Source organism: Otolemur garnettii, unplaced genomic scaffold (genome assembly GCF_000181295.1).
Source record: "Otolemur garnettii isolate 467f Iridium unplaced genomic scaffold, OtoGar3 scaffold00118, whole genome shotgun sequence".
NCBI lineage: Eukaryota > Metazoa > Chordata > Mammalia > Primates > Galagidae > Otolemur > Otolemur garnettii.
The window spans coordinates 2,639,271-2,661,595 of NW_003852513.1; the positions used below are offsets into that span (position 1 = coordinate 2,639,271).

Here is a 22,325-nt window from a genome sequence, read left to right on the forward strand (position 1 = left end):
AAAAAAAATAGGTACACTAATACTTACCACTGTGTTGTAATTTCTTAACAGCATTCAGTACAATAATGTGTTGTACAGGTTTGCAGCCCAGGTGTGTGGCAGGTCACACTGTCTAGGTTTGTGTACACTGTGATGTCTGCACGAGCACACGGTTGCCAGATGTGTCTCTCAGACTGTGCTCTTGGTGGTAAGTGGCACATTCACAATTCCAAACTCCTTTCCCTGCATCTTGATGTTGGTTTAATGCCTTTTTCTCCATTTGCTTTCATTTAGGTTTAAAAAAAACCAAACCTTTTATTATATTTTGATATAATTGTGGATCACGGGCAGTTGTAAGAAATATGTCTCAGCTGAGTCCCTGGTGGTGCTGGGCATAGCAAGGGCATGTTGGCAAAACCAAGACCCTGGGCTCGGTGCCTTTTATCTACTCTCACGGCCCTACGGATGTTCTAAATTCAGATATTAAGAATCACATTAGCATCATCAAGTTTTAAAGCTTTCTAACCAGGAGAATCAGGTAGTAGGCAAGGGTCCAAACTACTGGGAGAGAAATGGCCTCTTGGGCCAAAAGCTTTCCTGAGGCTTCCTACTCTGTAGTCTGGGGCACAGGAATGGGAGGCAGAGAAATCAGTTTACAATGCATATGATGTGTCTTTATTTCATCAACAGAAATGGTGTCTAGACAAAATTCATTTAACACTAGCAATTCAATTGAGTGAAAATTTGTTTTTGCACAATAGTGTATTTACAATAAGTGAAGTTTAAATTCATTAGTTCATAGCAATGCTTTTTTCCTCCCAAAGGTAAAAATTCTTAGTTACAGAGAATAAGCATCAACAGCCTTTTATCTTTACAATAGAAACCACAAGAAAAACCACAGTCACTTAGAAAAAAAATAAGGACAAGCCTAAGAACTAGTACAATAAAATGATGCATTGAATTAAGTTATATTATTCGCATAGAATCTGTGTAAAAAGTATGTAGAAAAACACCTGATGTAACCTGTTACAGTCGTTGACCAGTTATGAGAGGTACAGAGGGTTATACAGGTAGATATGTGTGAAACTGTCCGTATTATTCGACCTGGGGAGGAAGCGAGGGGGGCTGAGGCCCCTTGCATACACTGAGAAGACCCTGTTTTGAATATGGCCTCTGGAGTCTGTAAGGCAAATATTAGAGGTGCACTTGCATCAGACTGGTTCTGGAACAAGTTCTCATGGGCCCTCTTGGCCTCACAAACAAAGATGGCGCTTGCCTTCATGGTCCCTGCATCTAACAAGCACTCGAAGCTCCCAAACGCACATGGAATCTTCCCGATTACTCACTAGAAGTGCCGAGTCTTTGATGTCAGAGCGAATGGGCATCCCAGCACTCATGTGTGCAAAAAGCACTATGAGGACTCGAGCGAGGCGGAGGCCCCTCTGCTTCCAGACAGGTTTTGGTAGAAGACTTAGCGTCCGTCTTCAGGCAAACCCGGCTCTGTCCAAGTCCCTTTGCTCTTTCCCAACACATGTGTCTGACTATCCCCACAGGAGCACTTGGCACTGGACTCGAGTCTACCTGAAATGAATGGTCTTTGTGCACTTCTGCTTCCAAGAAGGGCCAGTGTTTTTATCTGAGGTCAATAAACTGGAATGAAAATGGAAGTCCGAACTGTTTATCCATTGCTTGACAGCAAAACGCAGACACTATGTCACAACATTAAATCAAAGCTACGAAAGTCGGCCTCTCCAGCCAAGTGGGAACTCGTCACAAAACGGCAGCATCATTTTCCTCTTTCAATTAAAATGCACTGATATTAATTTGATATAAATATCATCTCCCAGGATGGAGCATAGGAAAATATAAACTTAACTTTTATTTGCAAGTAATGTTGCACCGTCTGTTGAATAACTTATCCTTGATCTGCCACAGTAAGTCTTTGCTATGTACAAACACTATTTGCACACACTATTTGTGTACAAATAAATTCTATTCTATAGCATCAGTCTTTGATGCTTGGGTCATGGGACAGCTCGGGCAGTATTATCAACGTACACTTTGAACACAGAATGCCTCCATGCACACACACTTCCCAACTCCAAACAGGGCATTGTTTTGTGGGCTGACTTGCCAGAAATTGAACTTACAACAAAAATGTCAATTTTAGGAAGAAATATGAACTCATGACAGAGTGAACAACTTTGTTCTTCAGTCTATTTACAGTGATTTGAGGACCAAACCTGATTCTTGGTCCCTTCTAGATCTCAGACTCCTGAATTGTAAGCAACAGAGGAGCAGTTTCACGTCGCCTCCTACTTTAAATGGGGTATAGCATTTGAGAAACTTTGTGGGTGGCTTTTACTCATTTTGAGGACTGTGCTACTCCCATAAGATCTAGAGTAGCTTCCTGGGGCAAGGTTTTTTAGTTTTTTAGAAGGCTTATTTGTATTCAAATGTTTGTTTCTTTAATAGCAACCATAAAATATTAAAAGTGTGGGCTCAGGCCTCTTAACAACAGCATGAAGCTTCGTGTGGTGGACACTCAGCATCAGCCAGGATTCTAGCGCCCAGCCCCAGGATCCTCTGGAAGGGGCAGTGGCAGGCAGCATACTGATCATTAGGCCTTTAAAAAAAATGTCCATGGAAAAGCAATGCAAGGATTACATCCAAAATTGTAATTCATCTTAAAAGCAGCAAACCTTTAATAAATTACAACATACAAAATAAGGTTCCTGCTGCATCACCGCCTCTGATGCTCCAGCCATCTCAGGGAACTCACAAGAGAAACAGCAGGTGGCCTTGTAATTTTGCCAGCTCTTTTTTTTCCTTTAAAATGTTTTTGTAACTATTTTGTTCCAGAATCAGTATATGATGAAGTTCAATTTTATTCAAGGCAACCCCCAAATAATGCAGAGAAACAAACATATCTAGTAAAGTCCTCACCTGCCCAAAGCCTGACCAATTGGGACAAAGGGAGATTGTCTGGAGACACAAGTGGGGCACTGGACTAGGGTGGGTGCTGGTCAGCCTCAGGTTAGCTGCAACCAGGGTCCTCCTCAACAGTCCATGGTTGCAGGGTCCTTTATCTTTCTAAGAACACAAACATCACCAAACTGGGCAAACACTAGTCCTTGCTGTTCACTTGCTGTTCATAAAAGACATAGGGCTGACCACAGAGTCTCAGGGCAGGAAGACAGGTTTCTAAATTCTACTTGAGGTGGTTTGGAGTCTGGTCCCCAGCAAGTCCTCCTTTTGAATTAACCCAGAAATAATTCTGACAAGCACATGCTCAAAACAGTAAGAGACACACACATGTCACATGAACAGAGCTGCGTACAGCGAGTCGCTGTTCATGGTGGTTCATGAGTGAAATAACATGTTAAAACCCCTAAGAAAGTGAAAGACAGTTTCTAGAGCAGCGTCTTTAACCAGTTCCTATGGCGGGGGTTGGTAGGATGAGGAGGGCCAAGTGAGGGGGAATAAAGAGACCCCACCCCTCCTGGGTGCCTCAAAGGTGCAGGCTGTGGGACCACAGAAGCCTGGGGACAGGGATCAAATGTGGCCCATGAGCTGTCACCAGGTAACTCACGCCCGGAAGCTGGCTTGGCCCTGGTTAGGATGTGAGCGGAAATAATTTCTTTTTTTAAAAGGAGAGGTCATTTAAAAGGCAACAAAGTTAAAAAAACAAAATACTGTCCGCGGACGACTCTACCACAGCACACACCTGTGAAGCGTCCCGGGGTTTACACTGAGTTTGAATTCTAGCTGTCACCTGTTTCCACAAAGGCAAACATCATGGTGAAGCACAGAACTGTTCTACTAGGCCGAGAAATTCCAACAACTGTCTCTCACACACGTACACACACACACACACACACACACACACACACACACGGGAAAAAACAAAAACCCAGAGGCAGGTTTTAAAAGTGGAACCATTTTAAAAGAAAAGTCTTTTTTTCATGTCCTACTGCATGAACCAACAAATTTCTGGCATTCATACATATTTAAACATTTAGCGCTAATATTTGTACAGAAAAAAGTTAATAATACTAAAACATGTTACTATGATTTCACTTTTTGCCTACTTCATATACTAATTTCCCCTTTTACATGCAGCTTTAATATTGTCCAAACAATGGCACAAATAAAGAAACAAAGTCAACCATCTATTCCCCACTGCCCACCACCCCATCCCCACATCAAACTGCTCAGGATTCTCTTCCCCAGCCAGGCTGGAGTGGCCTGTGGGTTGCTCAGTGCTGAGACAGAGGGAGGCCCGAGACCATGGGAGGGAGGGAGCTGATTCCTCCTCCTGGGGGCACAGCTTCCTGTAAACGTGCCCAGGGGCCGACATGCCCCAGAGCCAAGGGACGCTGCTCTCTCTGGGTTGTAAGCCAACCAGTTTTGCAGCAAGAGAGAAGAAAATTATCATCAAGTGAGGGTGGGGTGGGTGTGCGACTGGGGAAGGGTACAGGGAGGGCTCCTGCTGATGTCCAAAGCCTCAGAATGAAGTCTGCCTTCAGACAGGAAAATGGCAGAAGAACCTCAGAATACAACTGAAAGCATTAGGGGAAGGAAAGGAGAAAGAAATGTGTCAGCCTGTGGGCAGGTTGGACCTCAGGCTTGAGTCCGCCTGGCTTGCTCCTCCCAGGGTGCGCTGCACTAACCAGGACATTGCCACCTAAAGGCAGGGCCCTTGGGGCAGCGATTCATGTCCCCTCAGGCAAGATGTCCTGGGAGGTCGATCCTGGGTAGGAGAGCAGGGTGGCTGGCGAGCCACGTCCTTCAGAGGTGAAGGTCCTGCTGTACGACACTTTTAAGAGCAGGCGGAGGCCTGATGAAGTGTCGAGGTGGATGGGACTTACTCCCTGGGTGAGAAAACAGTTCTATCTAGATTTCTAGGAGCAATGCCTGCTGAGTTCTGGTCTGAAAGCATGGATTCCTGCTGTTCTGATGTTCTTTTGAGTGAGATGTCCAAACTCTCTCCCCACTTAGGAATCTGAACATCCAGCATCAACGCAAAACTCTCTATCTGCATTTAGACTTGGCTTAGGGAGAGGTGGGGAGAAGGTGAGATAGAAAAATATTCAAGCAGATTATTCTCCACACATCCTAGGATAAATTCATTATTTGGCAAGATTGTTTTTCCTACATAATTATCACCTGAGTGCTTTTTAATTAGCTAAAATGTTTTACTTTTTAACTAAAAGCAAAGAATATACAGTATACTTGAGTTATACTGAAGTTACAACTTCATTTAGGAAAATAGGTTTGACCCCAACTCAGTGCAAGTGGCAAAGCTGACCATCACTGTACAGTATCTGCAAGAAAAAAAACAACAACCCAACAACAACCCCAAACTGGAAAACAAATCCACAATGCTCAAATGACACCATTTGGTGGGGCCAAAACCAAACCAAACAAAAAAAAGGTCTGAAATAAAACCTTGAAAAAAAGCTTCCAATGTTGAATTTTGTCCATAAATAAGAACAATCGAATTGAACTTTGAAGTGAGAAAAATGACCATGTTACCAGTTACCAAACTAGTTCTAGCCTCACAGACAAAAGAGGAGGAATGTTGGAGCCTGTTGATAAATGAAAAAGGAAGTTTCCAGTTTTAAGATGAGAAAATTGAGGCATGCAGGACTTTTGCATATGGATATATATATATTTTATATATATTATATATACTATGTACAGTCTAGCTATAAAACTTTGATGTGTATAGAAGCTGTCTTCAATGAAAAAATTGAACATTCAGAAGAAATTCCTGAGATAGGGTTTGTGACATGGGCCACTGAGAAAAAAAATCCGTGGTTGGGTCCTAGAGGTGTTGTAGTCCATCCCTGTGAAGACTGAATTAAGCCACAAACAGACAGTGTCGTCACCGTCATCTTCCCTGCCTGAGCAGGGGTAGCACCATTGTGAAGGTAACTATCTACGACTCCTGCCTGAACGAGGAGGGCATACTCCGCAACAGTATTGCTAAGACCACTGTAGTGTGCACCAAATGGTGTCTTGGTTCTTCAGGACAGCAGATGAGCAGTGCCACAGGCTGGCTGAAGGACACCTGCGCAGGAGCGCGTGAGGATGGGTAGGCAGACCCCAGTCACTAGGTGAAATCTTTCCTGGGCTGCTCGTCAGTTGTGCACTTATCAGTCATTTCCTGGCAGAAGTCCACGGTTACCGTTTGGCTCCTGGGTTCAAGAGGAGGTCCTCTCTCTGAGAAGGCTCCCGGGTCAGTGCCGTCCAGCCTCCTCCCAGAGGTACAATTCTCAGAGGCGTTAGTGGGTGCCCAAGGGGGGCCCGGGGGAGCCGTGCCAGGCTCCAAGCAGCAGGGCACACTTTCCCCCACTGTACACTGGGAGGCTGCAAGGTTCTGCTCGACACCCAGCGGTGCAGGGTTAATACTGGAGGCTGTGGGGAGGTCCATGGGTCTGAGGACCGGGCAGTACCGATGCAGGGCCTGGATCTGCTCGGGACTCTGAATGTCCCGGCAGACTTCCTGGGAGAGGCAGGAGAAGTTGTCCAGCAGCTCCCCCATGCACGCCTTCAGTTGGTTCCTCTCCGATAGCAGCTTCTCCTTCTCACACACCTGGACCACAGAGGAGAGAGAAGGTTCTGTCAAGCCCGCAGTGGAGGACACGGCCTTGCTTCTATATCCTGCATTAAAATGTAACTCGCGAATGACGAGGCCAGGATCTAGACATGTGAAAGGCAGCCGTCCACAGAACCTGGACAGATGCTCCTGTCCCACCTCCCACTGAGCTACCCATCCCGATGAGCTGCTGACATCTCCTCCTCCCTCTGAGGCCCAGGCAAGTGACCGGCAATTCACCACCCACCAGAAAACCTCAGGGAGTTAATGTTCTGGTTTCCTGGAATTTGGAGTTTATAAAGAATTAACCAGGACAATCCAAGTCCCAAATTTTATGGTTGAAAAATCTCCCCTGAATGTAGCAGGTTGACACTTTTAAAGGGTAAGATGAGGCAATTCCAACAATGTGACGTTCTAAAAAGGCAAAACCATGGGGACAGTAGGAAGATGAGTGGCTGACAGGTGCATGGGGTGAGGGGTGAGCAGGCTGAGCACTGAGGTCTGGGGCAGTGACACTGCTCTGTGTGACACCACACTGGTAGGCCCACGTCATCACGCATTTGTCCAAGCCCACAGACTGTCCAGCAGCAAGAGTGATCCCTGACTCTGGGCTCTGGGTGACGATGAGGCTCGCTAATTCCAACAAACGTGCCACTCGGGCAGGGGCAGATAGTCGGGGTGGCTGCGTGTGGGGTCCCCTGTTCATCTTTGCTGTGAACCTAAAACTGCTCCTAAACAAGTGAATTTCTGTTAAAAAATTAAACAAAAACCGTTGATCATCAGCAATTTCACGTGGTTCATCCTAGTAGCAGCAGGCCTGCTGGCAATGGGACAGAACATGAGGGGCCTCCCCAGGACAGCTGGGGTGTGTGGTGACCTTGAGCAGCAGGAACATGAGGGGCCTCCCCGGGACAGCTGGGGTGTGTGGTGACCTTGAGCAACAACTCTCCCTTGATGGGCAAGAGGAGAAGGAAGCTGGAGTCTCAGCCCTCTGTGCTTCTGTTCCCCTGAAGGCAAATCCCATCTGGGCTCTGTGTTTCTAAGGTTCCCTGCCCCACGGGACATGACTTCTGCTGGGGGGGGGGGCGGTGACTAAAGCTCACCATCAACAGAGGAAGGAGGAGAGGAGGGAGGGGGAGAGAGGGGAGAGTGTGTGATACGCCCCAGGGACTGGTGTCCTACAAGGGAGTCACACTTGCCTATAGGGATGAAGCCTGGCAGGCAGGCAAGTCTGTTGGAGAGAGCTTTACACAGGGAAAGGGCACCTGCTAAAATATTTATAAATTTATCAAGAAAACATGTTTTAAAAATGAAAAATAAACAGATGTACAAGTGCAGCTCGAGAGAAATACATAATGCAAGGGTGCAGCAGCTGACGGCAGGTGTGTGGGAGATGCAAGTGGGGAGGGAGTCTGGGCTGCCCCTGCCAGCACAGTTCCTGCCCCTCAGACCAGGCAAGTGCGCACAGCACCCCTGCTTCAAGGTGATGGGTAAGAAGAAAAACACATCTGGGAGGTCTGCCTGGGAAGAGAAATCTTGCCTATGCAGCTGTGTGACTCGGACTGGGACCCCAGGCACAGTTCAGCCACATCCTCTTGGCCACAGTGCTGGCCTCCCCACCTATGCATCAGCAAAATGCCCCAGGCCACTTTCTTGGGGGGAGGAAACGAGGGGCCATGTGGGACAGCAGGAAAGGCAGGAAGCTCTAAGCCCAGAAGTACACAAGCACACAGCCCCTAAGCCATCTAGGGGGCTGGCGGACAGTGCTCAGAGAACTTGGCGGTGCCCTCTTGGTCTATCAGTTGAATACCAGCAAAAGCACTTCTTCAGATTCATAGTAGCTGCCTGGTGAGTGGCTTAGGTTTTTTGTTTTTTTTTTTTTTTTTGAGACAGAGCCTCAAGCTGTTACCCTGGGTAGAGTGCCATGGCATCACAGCTCACAGCACCCTCCAACTCCTGGGTTCAAGTTAGTCTCCTGCCTCTGCCTCCCAAGTAGCTGGGACTACAGGTGCCTGCCACAATGCCTGGCTATTTTTTGGTTGCAGCCATCATTGTTGTTTGGTGGCCCCAGGCTAGATTTGAACCCACCAGCTCAGGTGTATGTGGCTGGTGCCTTAGCTGCTTGAGCCACAGGCGCCGAGCCAGTGGCTTAGGTTTTATTTGGTTAATATTAAAAATTACACCAAGCTGAATGCTAATTACCAAAACCAGGCATTTCTCAAATATGGGTGATGACAATTACTCTACTACTTGAAGAGGAGCAGGGTGAGAATTCCCACAGACACGGGAGAGACCCCGTCTTCTCACATCCAGGGCAGCTCGACAGAAATACATTATGGCCCATGCAGTGTCTTGGCTCCCTGCAGGAAAGGCAGGAAGCTCTACACCCCAGAAGCACACAGCACGCTATCTAGGGGGCTGGCCGACAGTGCACGAGAACTTGGTGGTGCTGTTGAGGACCCATGCTCACCAGCAGGAATGTCTTGTTTCCCTTTGTGGTTTAAGTTACATTTTCTTGTTCTTGAGACAACATTAAAGAAAAATTTTAAAGAAGAAATTCATAATACCCATATCTGAACAGCCATAATTCCTAGTAAGGTTCTAAGGCAATCAGCATTTCCCGAGAGCCAACAACGGTCCTGATACTGGGGATTCAGATGATTGGGATGCTGTCCTTGTCCCTAAGGAACCTGCAGTCCAGGACCAGAGGGCAGGTTGGGCTTCCAAGGGCAGGTGACTTGCCTAACTGGGAACTTGGGAATGGTTTCCTGGAGATATGATTCATGATCTGACTCTTAAGGAACGAGAGAGTCAGAGACAGCTGAGGATTGTCCCAGGGAGGTGCAGGCCAGCAGCAGAGGTGCAGGAACTGCGGGCAGCTGGGTATGATCAGGGGCTGAGTCTTGGAAGGGACGGCCGAGATGCTGGAGGAGCAGCTACAGACTGAGCCATGGAGGCGCGATGTCTAGCCAAGGAGCTCGGGCTCCACACTGCTGGGAGCTCGGGCTCCACACTGCTGGGAGCTCTTACACATAGGTAGATTTCCTAGGCTTGCTGGGTGTTAAGTGGAAAAAAAAAAAAAGACCGTGAAGTCCAGGGCTACCTTGATAACATACACCATTTCCTGTGCTCCTCACATATCTCACCTCTGCCCTTAGGTTCTCAGCGGGATGGTGGCTTTCCATGAAGCAAAGGATAGCTGCAAATCGTCTGAGGACCCAGACATAGGTCATGACCATACTACAGGCCTCCCTCTTCTTCACCCTGATGCAGACATGGCAGCTGAGATGTTTTACTGTATTTGGCCAACAGCAACAGTACCTAACTCACAGGGCTATGAGGATTAAATGTGAGTCTACAAAAACAGTTTAGAAGACTACCCGCCCCTGGATGCAGGAAATACACATCAGCCCTTACTACTAAGAGATACTTTTATAGAATGGCTGAAGGCTATACAATATTGCACACACTCGCTGCAGATGTAAAGCTATTATTTCTGTTGAGAAGTTTGTTTACAAATGATCCCAAACTTCCCTGAAGGGTGGCCCTTCTCTCTCCTTCTCCAGCCTTCACGGCTGCAACTTTTCATCAGTTCTGGTCACTCCGGCCTGCTGGTCCCCACTCACCAACTTGCGGATTTCACACTCCAGGTTCTGAATGCAGTCCAGTTTCCTCTTGCGGCAGCGCTGGGCCGCAATGCGGTTCTTGCTGCGCCGCCGGACGTCGTGGATGAACTCCAACTGCTCTGAGGTCAGCTTGTGCATCTTAATCATCATCTGGAAATCATTCCTTGGGAGATCTGTGATCTGATCTACAGGAAAAGGAAGTTTGACCTGAAACCAAGAATTACAGAAGATGATTATGGCAACTGGATTTTAGTTTTAATTACGGCAGGTTAAACATCAAAAAATGGTTAAAAACCTCCTTTTCAAGATGACCAAGTAATAGGGAAACTACTGAAAGCAAAGTAGTAATTAGTTCTTTCCTGTTCAAGTACAAATAAGATATGATAGGTGGATAATCAAGCAGAATTAAGAGCACACAAACGTTATGTGCTTCCTCCTGAAATTTTTGAAGAAGTAGAAGGTGTGAAAAATACTGAAAATGTGTCATTTTCCATTGCTATAGCACTTTTTGCAAGAACTCTATAGTTAGTTGCAAACTACTTTGGCTTGGAGGCAGAAAGGTGTCAGACCTAGGATATGATGGAAAAATACCAGCTAACTCCTGGCAAATTTCTGGACTGTAAACTTTCAAAAAAAAAATTGAAATAAGTGTAGTTCACTCCCAAGATAGATGGGAATATACTAATTAATTTCTTGTTTCTAGTTCACTCCAAATTTCTTGTTTGGCTAACTCCCTGGGAAACAGACTGGGAGGTACCAACTGTTCCTGGACTGACTTTTGAACAATAGTAGGTGGGAAAAGTACTAAAACTAAGATGTATGGAAAAGATTCCCTATTTAACAAATGGTGCTGGGCTAACTGGATGGCGTGCTGTAGAAGACCAAAACTAGACCCACACCTTTCACCGTTAACTAAGATAGACTCTAACTGGATTAAAGATTTAAACTTAAGACACGAAACTATGAAAATACTAGAAGAAAGCATAGGGAAAACACTTGAAGAAATTGGCTTGGGCGAAAATTTTATGAGGAGGACCCCTCAGGCAATAGAAGCAATGTCAAAAATACACTATTGGGACCAGATCAAACTAAAACGTTCCTGCACAGCCAAGAACACAGTAAATAAAGGAGGTAGACAGCCATCAGAATGGGAGAAGATATTTGCTGGTTATGTCTCTGACAAAGGTTTAATAACCAGAATCCACAGAGAACTCAAATGTATTAGCAAGAAAAAAACAAGTGATCCCATCTCAGGGTGGGCAAGGGACTTGAATAGAAATTTCTCTAAAGAAGATAGGCGCATGGCCTACGGACATATGAAAAAATGCTCATCATCCTTAATCATCAGAGAAATGCAAATCAAAACTACCTTGAGGTACCACCTAACCCCAGTAAGATTAGCCCGTATCACAAAATCCCAAAACCAGAGATGTTGGCGTGGATGTGGAGAAAAGGGAACACTTCTACACAGCTGGTGGGAATGTAAAATGTCTTTTGGAAAGACATCTGGAGAATGCTGAGAGAACTAAAAATAGACCTGCCATGTGATCCTGCAATTCCTTTATTAGGTATATATCCAGAAGACCGAAAATCGAATTACAAAAAAGATATTTGTATCAGAATGTTTATTGCAGCCCGATTCATAATTGCTAGGTCATGGAAGAAGCCCAAATGCCCATCGACCCACAAATGGATCAATAAATTGTGGTATATGTACACCCTGGAATACTATGCAGCCCTAAAGAAAGACGGAGACTTTACCTCCTTCATGTTTATATGGCTGGAATTAGAAAATGTTCTTCTCAGTAAAGTAATGGAAGAAAAAGTATCCAATGTACACAGCCCTATTTTGAAACTAATTCATAGCTTTTATAGGAATGTCATAACCAAATTATAGCCTTAGAATATGGGAAGGGGGTGGGGGAGGGGAGGTGAGGGGGTAGATGGGGGGAGGGAGGGGATTGGCAGGGTCACCTATATAGTTCATCTTACAAGGGTACAAGTGAATCTTTCTAAAGGCAGAGTATGAATGTCTTAACTTAATGACTAAGAAAATGATATGAAGGTTATGTTAACCAGTTTGATGAGAGTATTTCAAAATGTATACGAAACAGCACACTGTACCCCATGATTGCATTAATGTACATAGTTATGCTATAAGAAATTAAAAAAAATCCTCAAAAAAAACCCAAAAACCCTAAGATGTATGGCGAGAAAGTACTGAAACTAAGATGTATGGAGGGAAAGTACTGAAACTAAGATGTATGGAGAGAAAGTACTGAAACTAAGATGAATGGAGGGAAAGTACTGAAACTAAGATGTATGGAGAGAAAGTACTGAAACTAAGATAAATGGAGGGAAAGTACTGAAACTAAGATGAATGGAGGGAAAGTACTGAAACTAAGATGTATAGAAGAAAATATTAAAACAAAGATGAATGACATATGACTAACTGCACAATTCTGCTTCTGTACAATGTTTGCTATCCAACCTGGATGCACCCAGACAGCCTGTGTGCCAACCAGGATGCAGACCAGGCCTTGAAAACCCAACCCCTTCAGCACTCGGGGCTGCTCCAGAAACCCCATGTTGGGAGACTGAGGCAATCGCTGGCTGCTCTTCAATAAAGGGACTTTGCTGTGAATTCGGCTTGTGTAGCAGCATGGTCTTTGAGGAACTCCTGGGCACAACACTTTCATAAGATTCGTAGCCTAACTCAATAAATTGACAAGTGATAGGGAGAAAAATATCTAAGGACTTATCTAAAGCACTTGAATAGAGAGAACCCCACATATCTTGAGGGTGCTAGAACAATGAAAATATCAGTGGGATTCTTAGTTACAACAGCAGAAGGGAGAAATGAGGAGATAGCTTGGCCAGGCTGTACCAGCATGGACTAGGAGTCAGAGCTGGGCTTCCTTCCTTCTCACTAGACATGAGATCTCAGGCAAGTTATTCTTTTTTTAAAATTTTTTTTTATTTTGAGACAGAGCCTCAAGCTGTCGCCCTGGATAAAGTGCTATGGCATCACAGCTCACAGCAACCTCCAACTCCTGGGCTCAAGCAAGTCTCCTGCCTCCACCTCCCAAGTAGCTGGGACCACAGGCGCCCACCACAACACCCGGCTATTTTTTGGTTGCAGCCATCATTGTTGTTTGGTGGGCCCGGGCTGGATTCGAACCCGCCACCTTAGGTGTACGTGGCTGGTGCCCTAGCCGCTTGAGCCATAGGCACCGAGCCTCAGGCAAGTTATTCTATGTTTCTGAGCCTTAATTTCCTCATCTGAGAAAATGGGGCATTTTGTTATTGTTATATAGTGCTATGTAAGTGTTTGGCACTTCGGCTGATTTTCCAGAACAGGTGGCCGTCCCACTTCATCTTTCTTTTGCAGTGTAATGTTGACATTCCTTTACTGAGAGGTGGAATGCATTTTCCCGTCCTTTGATCAAGAGAATGGAGTGGAAGTAAGGGTGCAGTTTATAAATTCTGAGGCTCGGTCATAAAAGACACTGCAGCTTTCCCTGAGGCCTCTTAGAAGGGAACCAACTGCAGTGACTAGACCCTCAAACAGCTCTGTGGAGAGAAGCTGGTGTCTGTAGCAGATGACCAGCATCACCTTGCCAGTCACGTGAATGAGCACGTTGGAAAAGCCTTAGTCAGACCTTCGCGGATGAGGCCAGGCCTGGGGGCTCACAACTGTAATCCTGGCACTGTGGGAGGCCAAGGCAGGTGGACTGCTTGAGCTCAGGAGTTCCAGACAAGCCTAAGTGAGAGTGAGACCTTATTTCTACTTAAAAAAATAATAAATTAAAAAAACCCCTCAAAATTAGTTTGGCATCGTGGCAGGTGGTAGTCCCAGCTATTTAGGAATAGCTGTGATAGTCCCAGCTATTTAGGAGGCTGAGACAAGAGGATGGCTTGAGCTCCAGAGTTTAAGGTTGCTGTGAGTATGATCCCATTGCACTCTACCCAGGGCAATAGTGTGAGACTCTGTCACAAAACAAAAAACAAAAAACCTTCAGATGAGGCAGCCCTAGCCAACACCTGACTTCAACCTCATGAGAGATCTGGAACAGAACTGTTCTGAGGGGCCCTCCTGAATTTCTGACTCACACATTTCTCACAGAAACTGTGAGAGATGTTAAATCATCACTGTCTTAAGACATTAAGTTATTTATTGTGCAAAAATAGAAAATTGATGCAGGTAGCTTATGAGCAAAATTCTACTTTCAAAGTCATGACAAACTTGGGCAAATAAGGCATTATCCAAAGAGAAGATGTCTGTCTCTTGAGGCTGGGTCTGTATCATCCCCGTATCATAAAATGCCTGGCAACAACCTATGGCTGTCTGAAATATTTCTTGAGAAAAGGATCATAACCAGTGAAATGGAGTGCAAGTAAAGGCCCCTAGGGCAACAGGTGGGGGCGAACCCCTCCGAGCAGTTGGACACTTTCCTTCCTAAGGCTTTGGGTGCCCTTCTGGTCCTACCTCTGAAGCCTCTGGAAAAAGGTTGTGCCTTGCCAGGCCAGAGACAAGTGTTCCCCAGCTCAGAATGCCCAACCCTCATGCACACCCGTGCCTGTCCTTGACAGTCAGCAGGTGGCGCTGCAAGCTCAGACTTTGTCACAGAACACAATTACCACTGGCCATGCACCATTTTAGACTTTCCAGTAGTCACATTAAAAGACATAAAAGGAAACAGGTGAATTAATTTTTTTTTTTTTTTTTTTTTTTTTTTTGAGACAGAGCCTCAAGCTGTCCCCCTGGGTAGAGTGCCGTGGCATTACAGCTCACAGCAACCTCCAACTCCTGGGCTCAAGCGAGTCTCTTGCCTCCGCCTCCCAAGTAGCTGGGACCACAGGCGCCCGCCACAACGCCCGGCTATTTTTTGGTTGCAGCCGTCATTGTTGTTTGGCAGGTCCGGGCTGGGGATTCGAACCCGCCACCTTAGGTGTACGTGGCTGGCGCCTTAGCCGATTGAGCTATAGGTGCCGGGCCAGGTGAATTAATTTTAATAACATATATTATTTAACCCAACAGATCGAAAACATCCTAACAACACTCCTGAGATATTTGACATTTTCTTGTGTTAAATTTTCAAAATCCAAAGAGCGTTTTGCCCTGACAGCACACCACATATTTGGGACTCAGAAGCCTCCTGCAGAACATGGTGGCCACATGTGTAACACAGTGGAGGACAGAAGAAACAGGTTCATGAACCTGAGGGACCCCCAAAACACACGGGACTGGGCTTCACTGATCAAAATATTTTTTACGGAGAAATCAGCCCCTTGTTAGTATTCAGATGTCTGTGTTTCTCCCAGGGAGTGGGAACAAAGCTGTTTCGTCCTAGCTCAGGTTGTTTCTGTGGTGTGGCCCATACAGGCACATGTGCGTCCTGACCTTGGTCTGACTGGCTAACCCTCATGCCTATGGTCGCCTGGCTTTCCTGCGGCTGGTGCAGTTTCCCTATCAGGTTACTTCCTAGCTCTGAGCTTGTCTGACTGGCATTTGCTGAGGGTGCCCAATGGGTGTGTCACCTCCACGTGGTGAACTCTCTCCCACGATACCTGTACAATCTGGTCCTAGACAGCAAAATCACAGCAGGGCACAGGGTGCCACTCTCAGCTTGGCCCTGCTTCAGGACAAACAGCTCCTTGTTATGGGCTTGGGAAGGGCCTTTGTCCTTTGGGCTGTGTTTGCCCAGGGCTTATAATGATATGAAAGAATGTTTGATTTCCCTTTTATACCCTTTGGATAATAAACAGACACTCAGATCCTGGATGGTGCCTCAACAACACAGAGGTCTATGTGTTGGAGACGTGGATGGTTCCACATGGCAGAGGCAGTGGCATTGGGCCTGTGCAGCACCCCTCTGCTGACAACAAAGCCATTCTGCTTCTGCTCTACGTGCATTTACTTATTTTCAGAAGGAAAATATACCTGTGGTTCAGGCTCTGAGGGAAGTCAAAGGGCTTCTTTGACTCTTATACCAAGAGCCACTGCACATAAAGTCATCTAGACAATAAGTATAAAGCACCAGGGGAATGGCACAGAAGGCCGCCAGGAAAAAGGAAAAACCAGTAACACTAGCTTCATAAGTCCTTGAAGCAAAAGGCCATACAAAATTTCAGCAGAGCTGTTGTGACTCAAGGTGCTTTGTAAAGAGGGTCAGAGGCCAAGAACACAGTCAGCTACAGACTCCCTTCCATGTGACACCCTACCCGTGTTTCCTAAAAGTCTGTTACTCCTCTAGCAAGTGGGGGATCCCTGAAGTGTTCTTGGAAAAGCATAGTGGGGACTTTATCTCATCCATGTTTTGTTTTCAGAGGAAAAAGCTCCAAACCAACGGGCATCTTCCCCAGAAATAAGGAGCAGCCACTGACCCTTTGGTCCCCTGGAGAACATTCTTCTTGGAGGCTCTCAGCACTTCTAAATGGGGCTGAAAAGTCAGATAATGCTTCTTGGCCTTGGAAAGTTGATTGAGTTTAGTGTGGTGGCTCACACCTGTAATCCTAGCACTCTGGGAGGCTGAGGCAGTTAAATAGCTTGAGCTCAGGAATTCAGAGACCAGCCTCAGCAAGAGAGAGACCCCGTCTCTAAAGACAGCCAGGTGTTGTGGCAGGCACATATAGTTCCAGCTACTCAGGAGGCTGAGGCAAGAGAATCACTTGAGCCCAAGAGTTTGAAGTTGCTGTGAGCTGTGACACCACAGAACTCGACTGAGGGCGACACAGCGAGACTTTGTCTCACACACAAAGAAAAAAAATAAAAAATAAAAGAAAGTTGATCGAGAAGGTCAAGGGTCTCCTCTCTTTCTTCCAGAGCATAACCACACAGCAGACCCATAGGGCTGAACATCTGACTTGCTGCCCTTCCACAGGTTTCCAGGATTTCACAGCCTAGTGGCTGTCATTCCCTGGACCTTCAATAATAGTGCACAAAACCCGGCCTGCCAGGAAGAAAAGGTCCTGCCAACCACCTGTCTGTCTGCAGTTACCCTCAAGGGGGAGGGTGGGTGGGATTTGTGGGTGCTCATCTGGTTCTCAGAAGAGGCTCTGAGAGTCCGGGGCAGCAGAATGCTGACTCTTCTCCCCTGGAGCAGGACTAGAGCTAGCTTACAGCCTGGCACCCACACTGCCCTGGCAAGTGACGACCAGGTGAGGGTAGTTTGCTTCAGAGGGTGCCGGCTCATCGGCAGCTAGTGAGGGGGATGGTCCCTGAAGCACAGATGGGGACCTCTGGGCTCGGGAGCTGGCAAAAGGTAGGAAGAAGTGACAGTTGGACAGTGCGTAAGACTTCAGTGCACCTCCTCCTGTGCTGGCTGCACCTGTGGGATGGGGGAGAGGGCCTGGACCCTGAGATGCCAATGCCTCCTTCCCATCAGACGAAATCACCTGGCTGGGAGCGGCAGCTCACACCTGTAATCCCAGCACTCTGGGAGGCTGAGGTGGGCAGACTGCCTGAGCTCACAAGTTTGAGACCAGCTTGAGCTAGAGTAAGACCCCTGTCTCTAAAAATAGTCAGGCATTGTGGTGGGTACCTGTAGACCCAGCTACTCAGGAGGTTGAGGCAAGAGAATTGCTTGAGCCTAAGATTTAGAGGTTGCTGTGAGCTGTGATGCCAGGGCACTCTACCAGGGGTGACAAAGTTAGCTTCTGTCTCAAAAAAGAAAACAACCCCCCCCCAAAAAAAACACAACAGAAGAAAGAAATCATCCCCTTCTCCTCTCTCCACTGCCAACTGCCCCCATTCTACAGCCTAAATCCTGAGTTCCTTCCTCTCTATTAAAAAAGAGTCATTAAAAAGTCATATAGTTAAGTATGGCTCCTTTCAGAAAATTCAAGTATGTGTCCAAAAGGGGCAAAACAGTTTCCACACCCCACACGATGCCTCTCTTGCTCTGGTGGGTTTCCCTGTGACCTGTTTTCTCTGTGTAGTTTTTATGGAGCGGGGATTAGATGGCACTGGGTCTGTCTCACCTGGTTGCACTTCCTCACACCTGAGTCACTGGCCTGCTCTTTCTGGCTTGCTGGGGTGAAGGTTATTAGAGAAGCAGGATACAGGCTACAGATTTTTCAGAAAAAGCCAGAAATAAGCATCTATTTCCTCTAGAAACCTCAGCTGGCTTGTATTTTCTCCTGCCTCATTTCTTGGTTTCATTACCAGATGCTGCATGGAGCCCACAAGAGCAGGGTCGTATTAGCACAGTGCTGGGGGTGATGGCAGGAGGCCAGCTCCTCAAAGCCTTTGACACCTGTGCTCTTATAGGACCTTCAGATGCCTGTGAGTTGTCTGGGGGAGCAAGATGCCCACTGCATGGACAATTCCAAGGCTGCTGGAACTGAGACAGCCACCTCGGTGCTGAGCAGAAGCCAATGACACCCTGCCCCACCCCAGATCAAGAAATGTTTCCTGCACAATTATGTGTCTGGCTTCTGTTCTCATGGTACAATTTCTGGTACAAATGCAGGACACCCTGGATTTAGTTGTGATACTGCAGTTAATTAGCTGTGTGAGCTGAGGCAAGTCTTTCTTCTCTCTGTTCTGAAATTCTTTGAGGATCTGTGAGTCAGAGGGAGATAATACCTGCCCAACTTAGTATGTAGTGTTGCTCTCAAGAACAGAATTGGAGAATAGGTGGAGAAAGTGCCTTGGAGAGTCCGAACCAACTTGTACGTACGAGGTGTTATTATTTGCCAGCCCTGTGTTTCTTCTTCCAGACATACAGTGTGCTCTGCAACTTCAGATTATTCCTACATTCTTCCAGACAACATGAAGACACTATTTTAATTAGAGACACGGCTGACTTCTGCGTTGCCCTGCAAGGCTTCTTTCTATTAAGCAGACCAATTGCAGACACGTCTAAAAACATAGCTGCACCACCAAACCACAAAAATCACTGTAAACATTTTACATACAACATGTGTCTCCCAGCCAGCATCTGGGTGGGAAGAGCTGGGGTCTGATGTGGCTCCTCCATTCTGTACCGTTTCAGAGTTTGCTCTGGACCTTACTTCTCTTTTTCTGTCTCTCTCTCACACATACACACACATTCACACTAATATACCTTCTCCCTCAAAACATAAAACATGTTAATAAGGCAAGCCCAACTAATTGATACTTTTGGCAGTGCAAATAAATTATCTTTCTTTACTAAAATCCACAATTAATTAGAAATTCTTTGGGTATGAAACTGTCGTACTTTTTGTATGATTCAGTGATATTATTCCTAGGTATACAATGAATAGAAATGAAAAGAGATGTCTTTAAAAAACTTGGACTCCAGTGCTCATAGCAGTGTTACTCATAATACACAAAAAGTGGAAGCAACCCAAACGTCCCTCGACCAATGAACAGGGCAACAGTACATAGCATGGACCAACTGATGGAACATTAATTCAGCAATAAAAAGGGATAAAGCCTGGATACATGACAGGGCACGCCAGTGACAACATTATTTTAAAGTAAAAGGAGCCAGACACAAAGGCCGTATATTGTTAAGATTCCACTTGTGCAAAATATCCAGAGTGGGGGAATGTACAGAGGCAGAAGGTAGACCTGCGGTTGCCTGGGGTGAGGGCAGTGGCAGGTGGGAGTGACCGCTAATGGGAACAGTGTTTCCTTTCAGGATGATGAAAATGATCTGAAAGTAGCTAGTGGTGATGGGTGTGTAACATTGCAACTGTATTTAAAGACCACCAAATTGTTACTTCAATAGAGTAAATTTTATAATATGGGAATTATGTTTCAATTTAAAAGGAAGTCTGTGTGAGATCTACACATATAAAATTCCAACACTGCAGACCCACATGGAAAGGAAGGTTTCCCTGTTCTCCTCCCCAGTGCTGCTTCTGCCTTCATCTGACTCTCTGCCCTGATTTTGTTTATACAGTATGTGTATTTATGAGATAAACTAGGACCCTGTGCATACTGTTTTGTGACTTTTGTCACTTACTATGGCTTGTTCATTTTTTTTATTAGAAGAGAAAAATTCCCAACCTGACTTCTTAAGGAATATAGCAAACAAAGAAAAAGACTGATTTTGACTACATAAAAACTAAAATTTTCTATATGGAAAAAGATACTATAAATAATCTAACAGACCAGGAGAACATCTACACAACATTTATGGGAAAGGGCTAATATTCCAAATACAGTAGAACCTCCGTAGCTGACCACCTCTCTACACTGACCACCTCCTTTAGTTGACCTGATTTTCACAGACTGGACATGCACCCCACAGACATATGAGTACAGTGGGCCTGTTTCCTTATGGTGACCACATAGTGGGCAGCTGTGTGGGCACGTCTACAGCACCAGGCTGGGGCCAGCCAGGGTGGGAAGTCTGTTTCGGGTTTCTGACTCCAGTGTCTTGTCGGGATTCAGCTGGAAGAAAAGGGCTCTGGAGCTTGTCTGAGGGCAGGTGGAGGCCGAGTCAGTCCACCAGATGCTGGCTTTTCCTGGATCAGTTCAGGAAAACAGGTTATGACTCGTGGAAAAGGATTTGCCTTCAGTATTACTACTGGGGATGACACTTCCAGCAGGGTCAAAGTAACTTCCAAAACCTAGTTATTAACTTTAACAGCAGCAGTCTTGGTTAGTGCCTGAGACAGCTCTTGGAGAACCTAACTTCCTCTATTGTAGGAAAACTTAAATGTCAAACTGGGAAAACCTCAGCTTTACTATAACTATCTTGTTCTAAATGTACTACTACCTACCAAAAGGGGCTATAATTCCCAAAATGGTGTAACACTTTGGTAAATGTATCTTCTACTGTTTAGGAATGCAAACAACAGATTTTATATTTGTTGAAAAGTAAAAAAGAAAAAAATTAAAATGGGCATTTTTTTTTTTTTTTTTTTTTAATTTTGAGACAAGAGTCTTCACTATGTTGCCCTGGGTAGAGTGCCATAGCTCATAGCAACCTCCAACTCATGAGCTTAAGTGATTCTCTTGCCTCAGTCTCCCAAGTAGCTGGGACTACAGGTGCCTACCAGAATGCCTGGCTATTTCTTGTTGCAGTTGTCATTGTTGTTTAGCTGGCCCAGGGAGGGGCTAGAACCCGCCAGCCTTGGTGCATGTCACTGGCGCTGTAATCACATGGCACTGAGCCATGAATATTATGCTTAATAAAATTAAATGGTTACTGAAACAACACTTTTAGGTTAATGAGATTAACATAGATGATTGGAAAAAGAAATATGGAGACATTTTAGAGAACTACCTTGTCTTCAATTATGATTTTAATTGATAAATAGTTTTGGGCCAGGTGTGGTGGCTTAGGTCTGTAATACTAGCACTCAGAGAGGCCGAGATGGGTAGATTGCTTGAGCTCAGGAGTTTGAAACCAGCATGAACAAGACCAAGACCCTGTCTCTACTAAAAACAGAAAAAACATCTGGGTGTTGTGGCAGGCACCTGTAGTCTACTTGGGAGGCTGAGGCCAGAGGGTTTGAAGTTGCTGTGAGCTATGATGCCATAATCACTCTCACCTAGGGGAACAGAGTGAGACTCCTTCTCCAAAAGAAAAAAAAGAATGTTTGGTTTCTTGGGAAATACTAACCTACGTCTGTTTCTAAGCTCCAGCTATTTTGAACATATAGCTAGATGGCAGCCATTGACAGGATTTCAAGGATGTATTTCTCTTTTGTTTTTTACAATTCAAGCTTTCCTAGGACTTTAAATAAAGATCAGAAAGTAAGACTAGCAAATGAATCAGAAATGTGAAGACAGTTAAATCTATTCTAGAATTTAAGTTACATGTGAACAAAGATCTAGCTTATTCATGACCTGTTTAACGTTTTTCTTAGATTCAGACTGCCTATTTGTTGAACCAGTGAATCCCTGTTCTTGTTTGCTGTACTTTCAGCTGTCCTATCATTACGTTGGAGTATATCACTTAGAAAAAGCACTTTGTCAGTATAATAGGTGAAAATAGCATCTTTCAATTTATATTTTTTAATTATTAATGAATGAAGTTTAAAAATAGGTTTATTGAATATAATTTATTGAAAACCCATGCTATTTAATATGGTAGCCACTAGTTTTATGTAGTTGTCGAACACTTAAAGTAGAGCTGGTTTGAATTGTCATAAATACAAAATATACACTG

The 22,325-nt window shown here is 45.4% G+C and overlaps 1 protein-coding gene across 2 annotated transcripts in view; it reads right to left on the reverse strand.

Moving 5' to 3' along the window:
- Window positions 1-4,693: 4,693 nt before the first annotated feature.
- Window positions 4,694-22,325, reverse strand: part of BACH2 (BTB domain and CNC homolog 2) — a 374,844-nt gene continuing 357,212 nt past the window's right edge. For both annotated transcript variants that reach the window (XM_023517705.1, XM_023517706.1), the window contains 2 exons: window positions 10,210-10,416; window positions 4,694-6,580 (listed from right to left, as the gene is read on the reverse strand). In XM_023517705.1, the coding sequence (XP_023373473.1) occupies window positions 6,098-6,580; window positions 10,210-10,416 (690 nt within the window). In that variant the 3' untranslated portion in view covers window positions 4,694-6,097. The remainder of the gene's footprint in view (window positions 6,581-10,209; window positions 10,417-22,325) is intronic.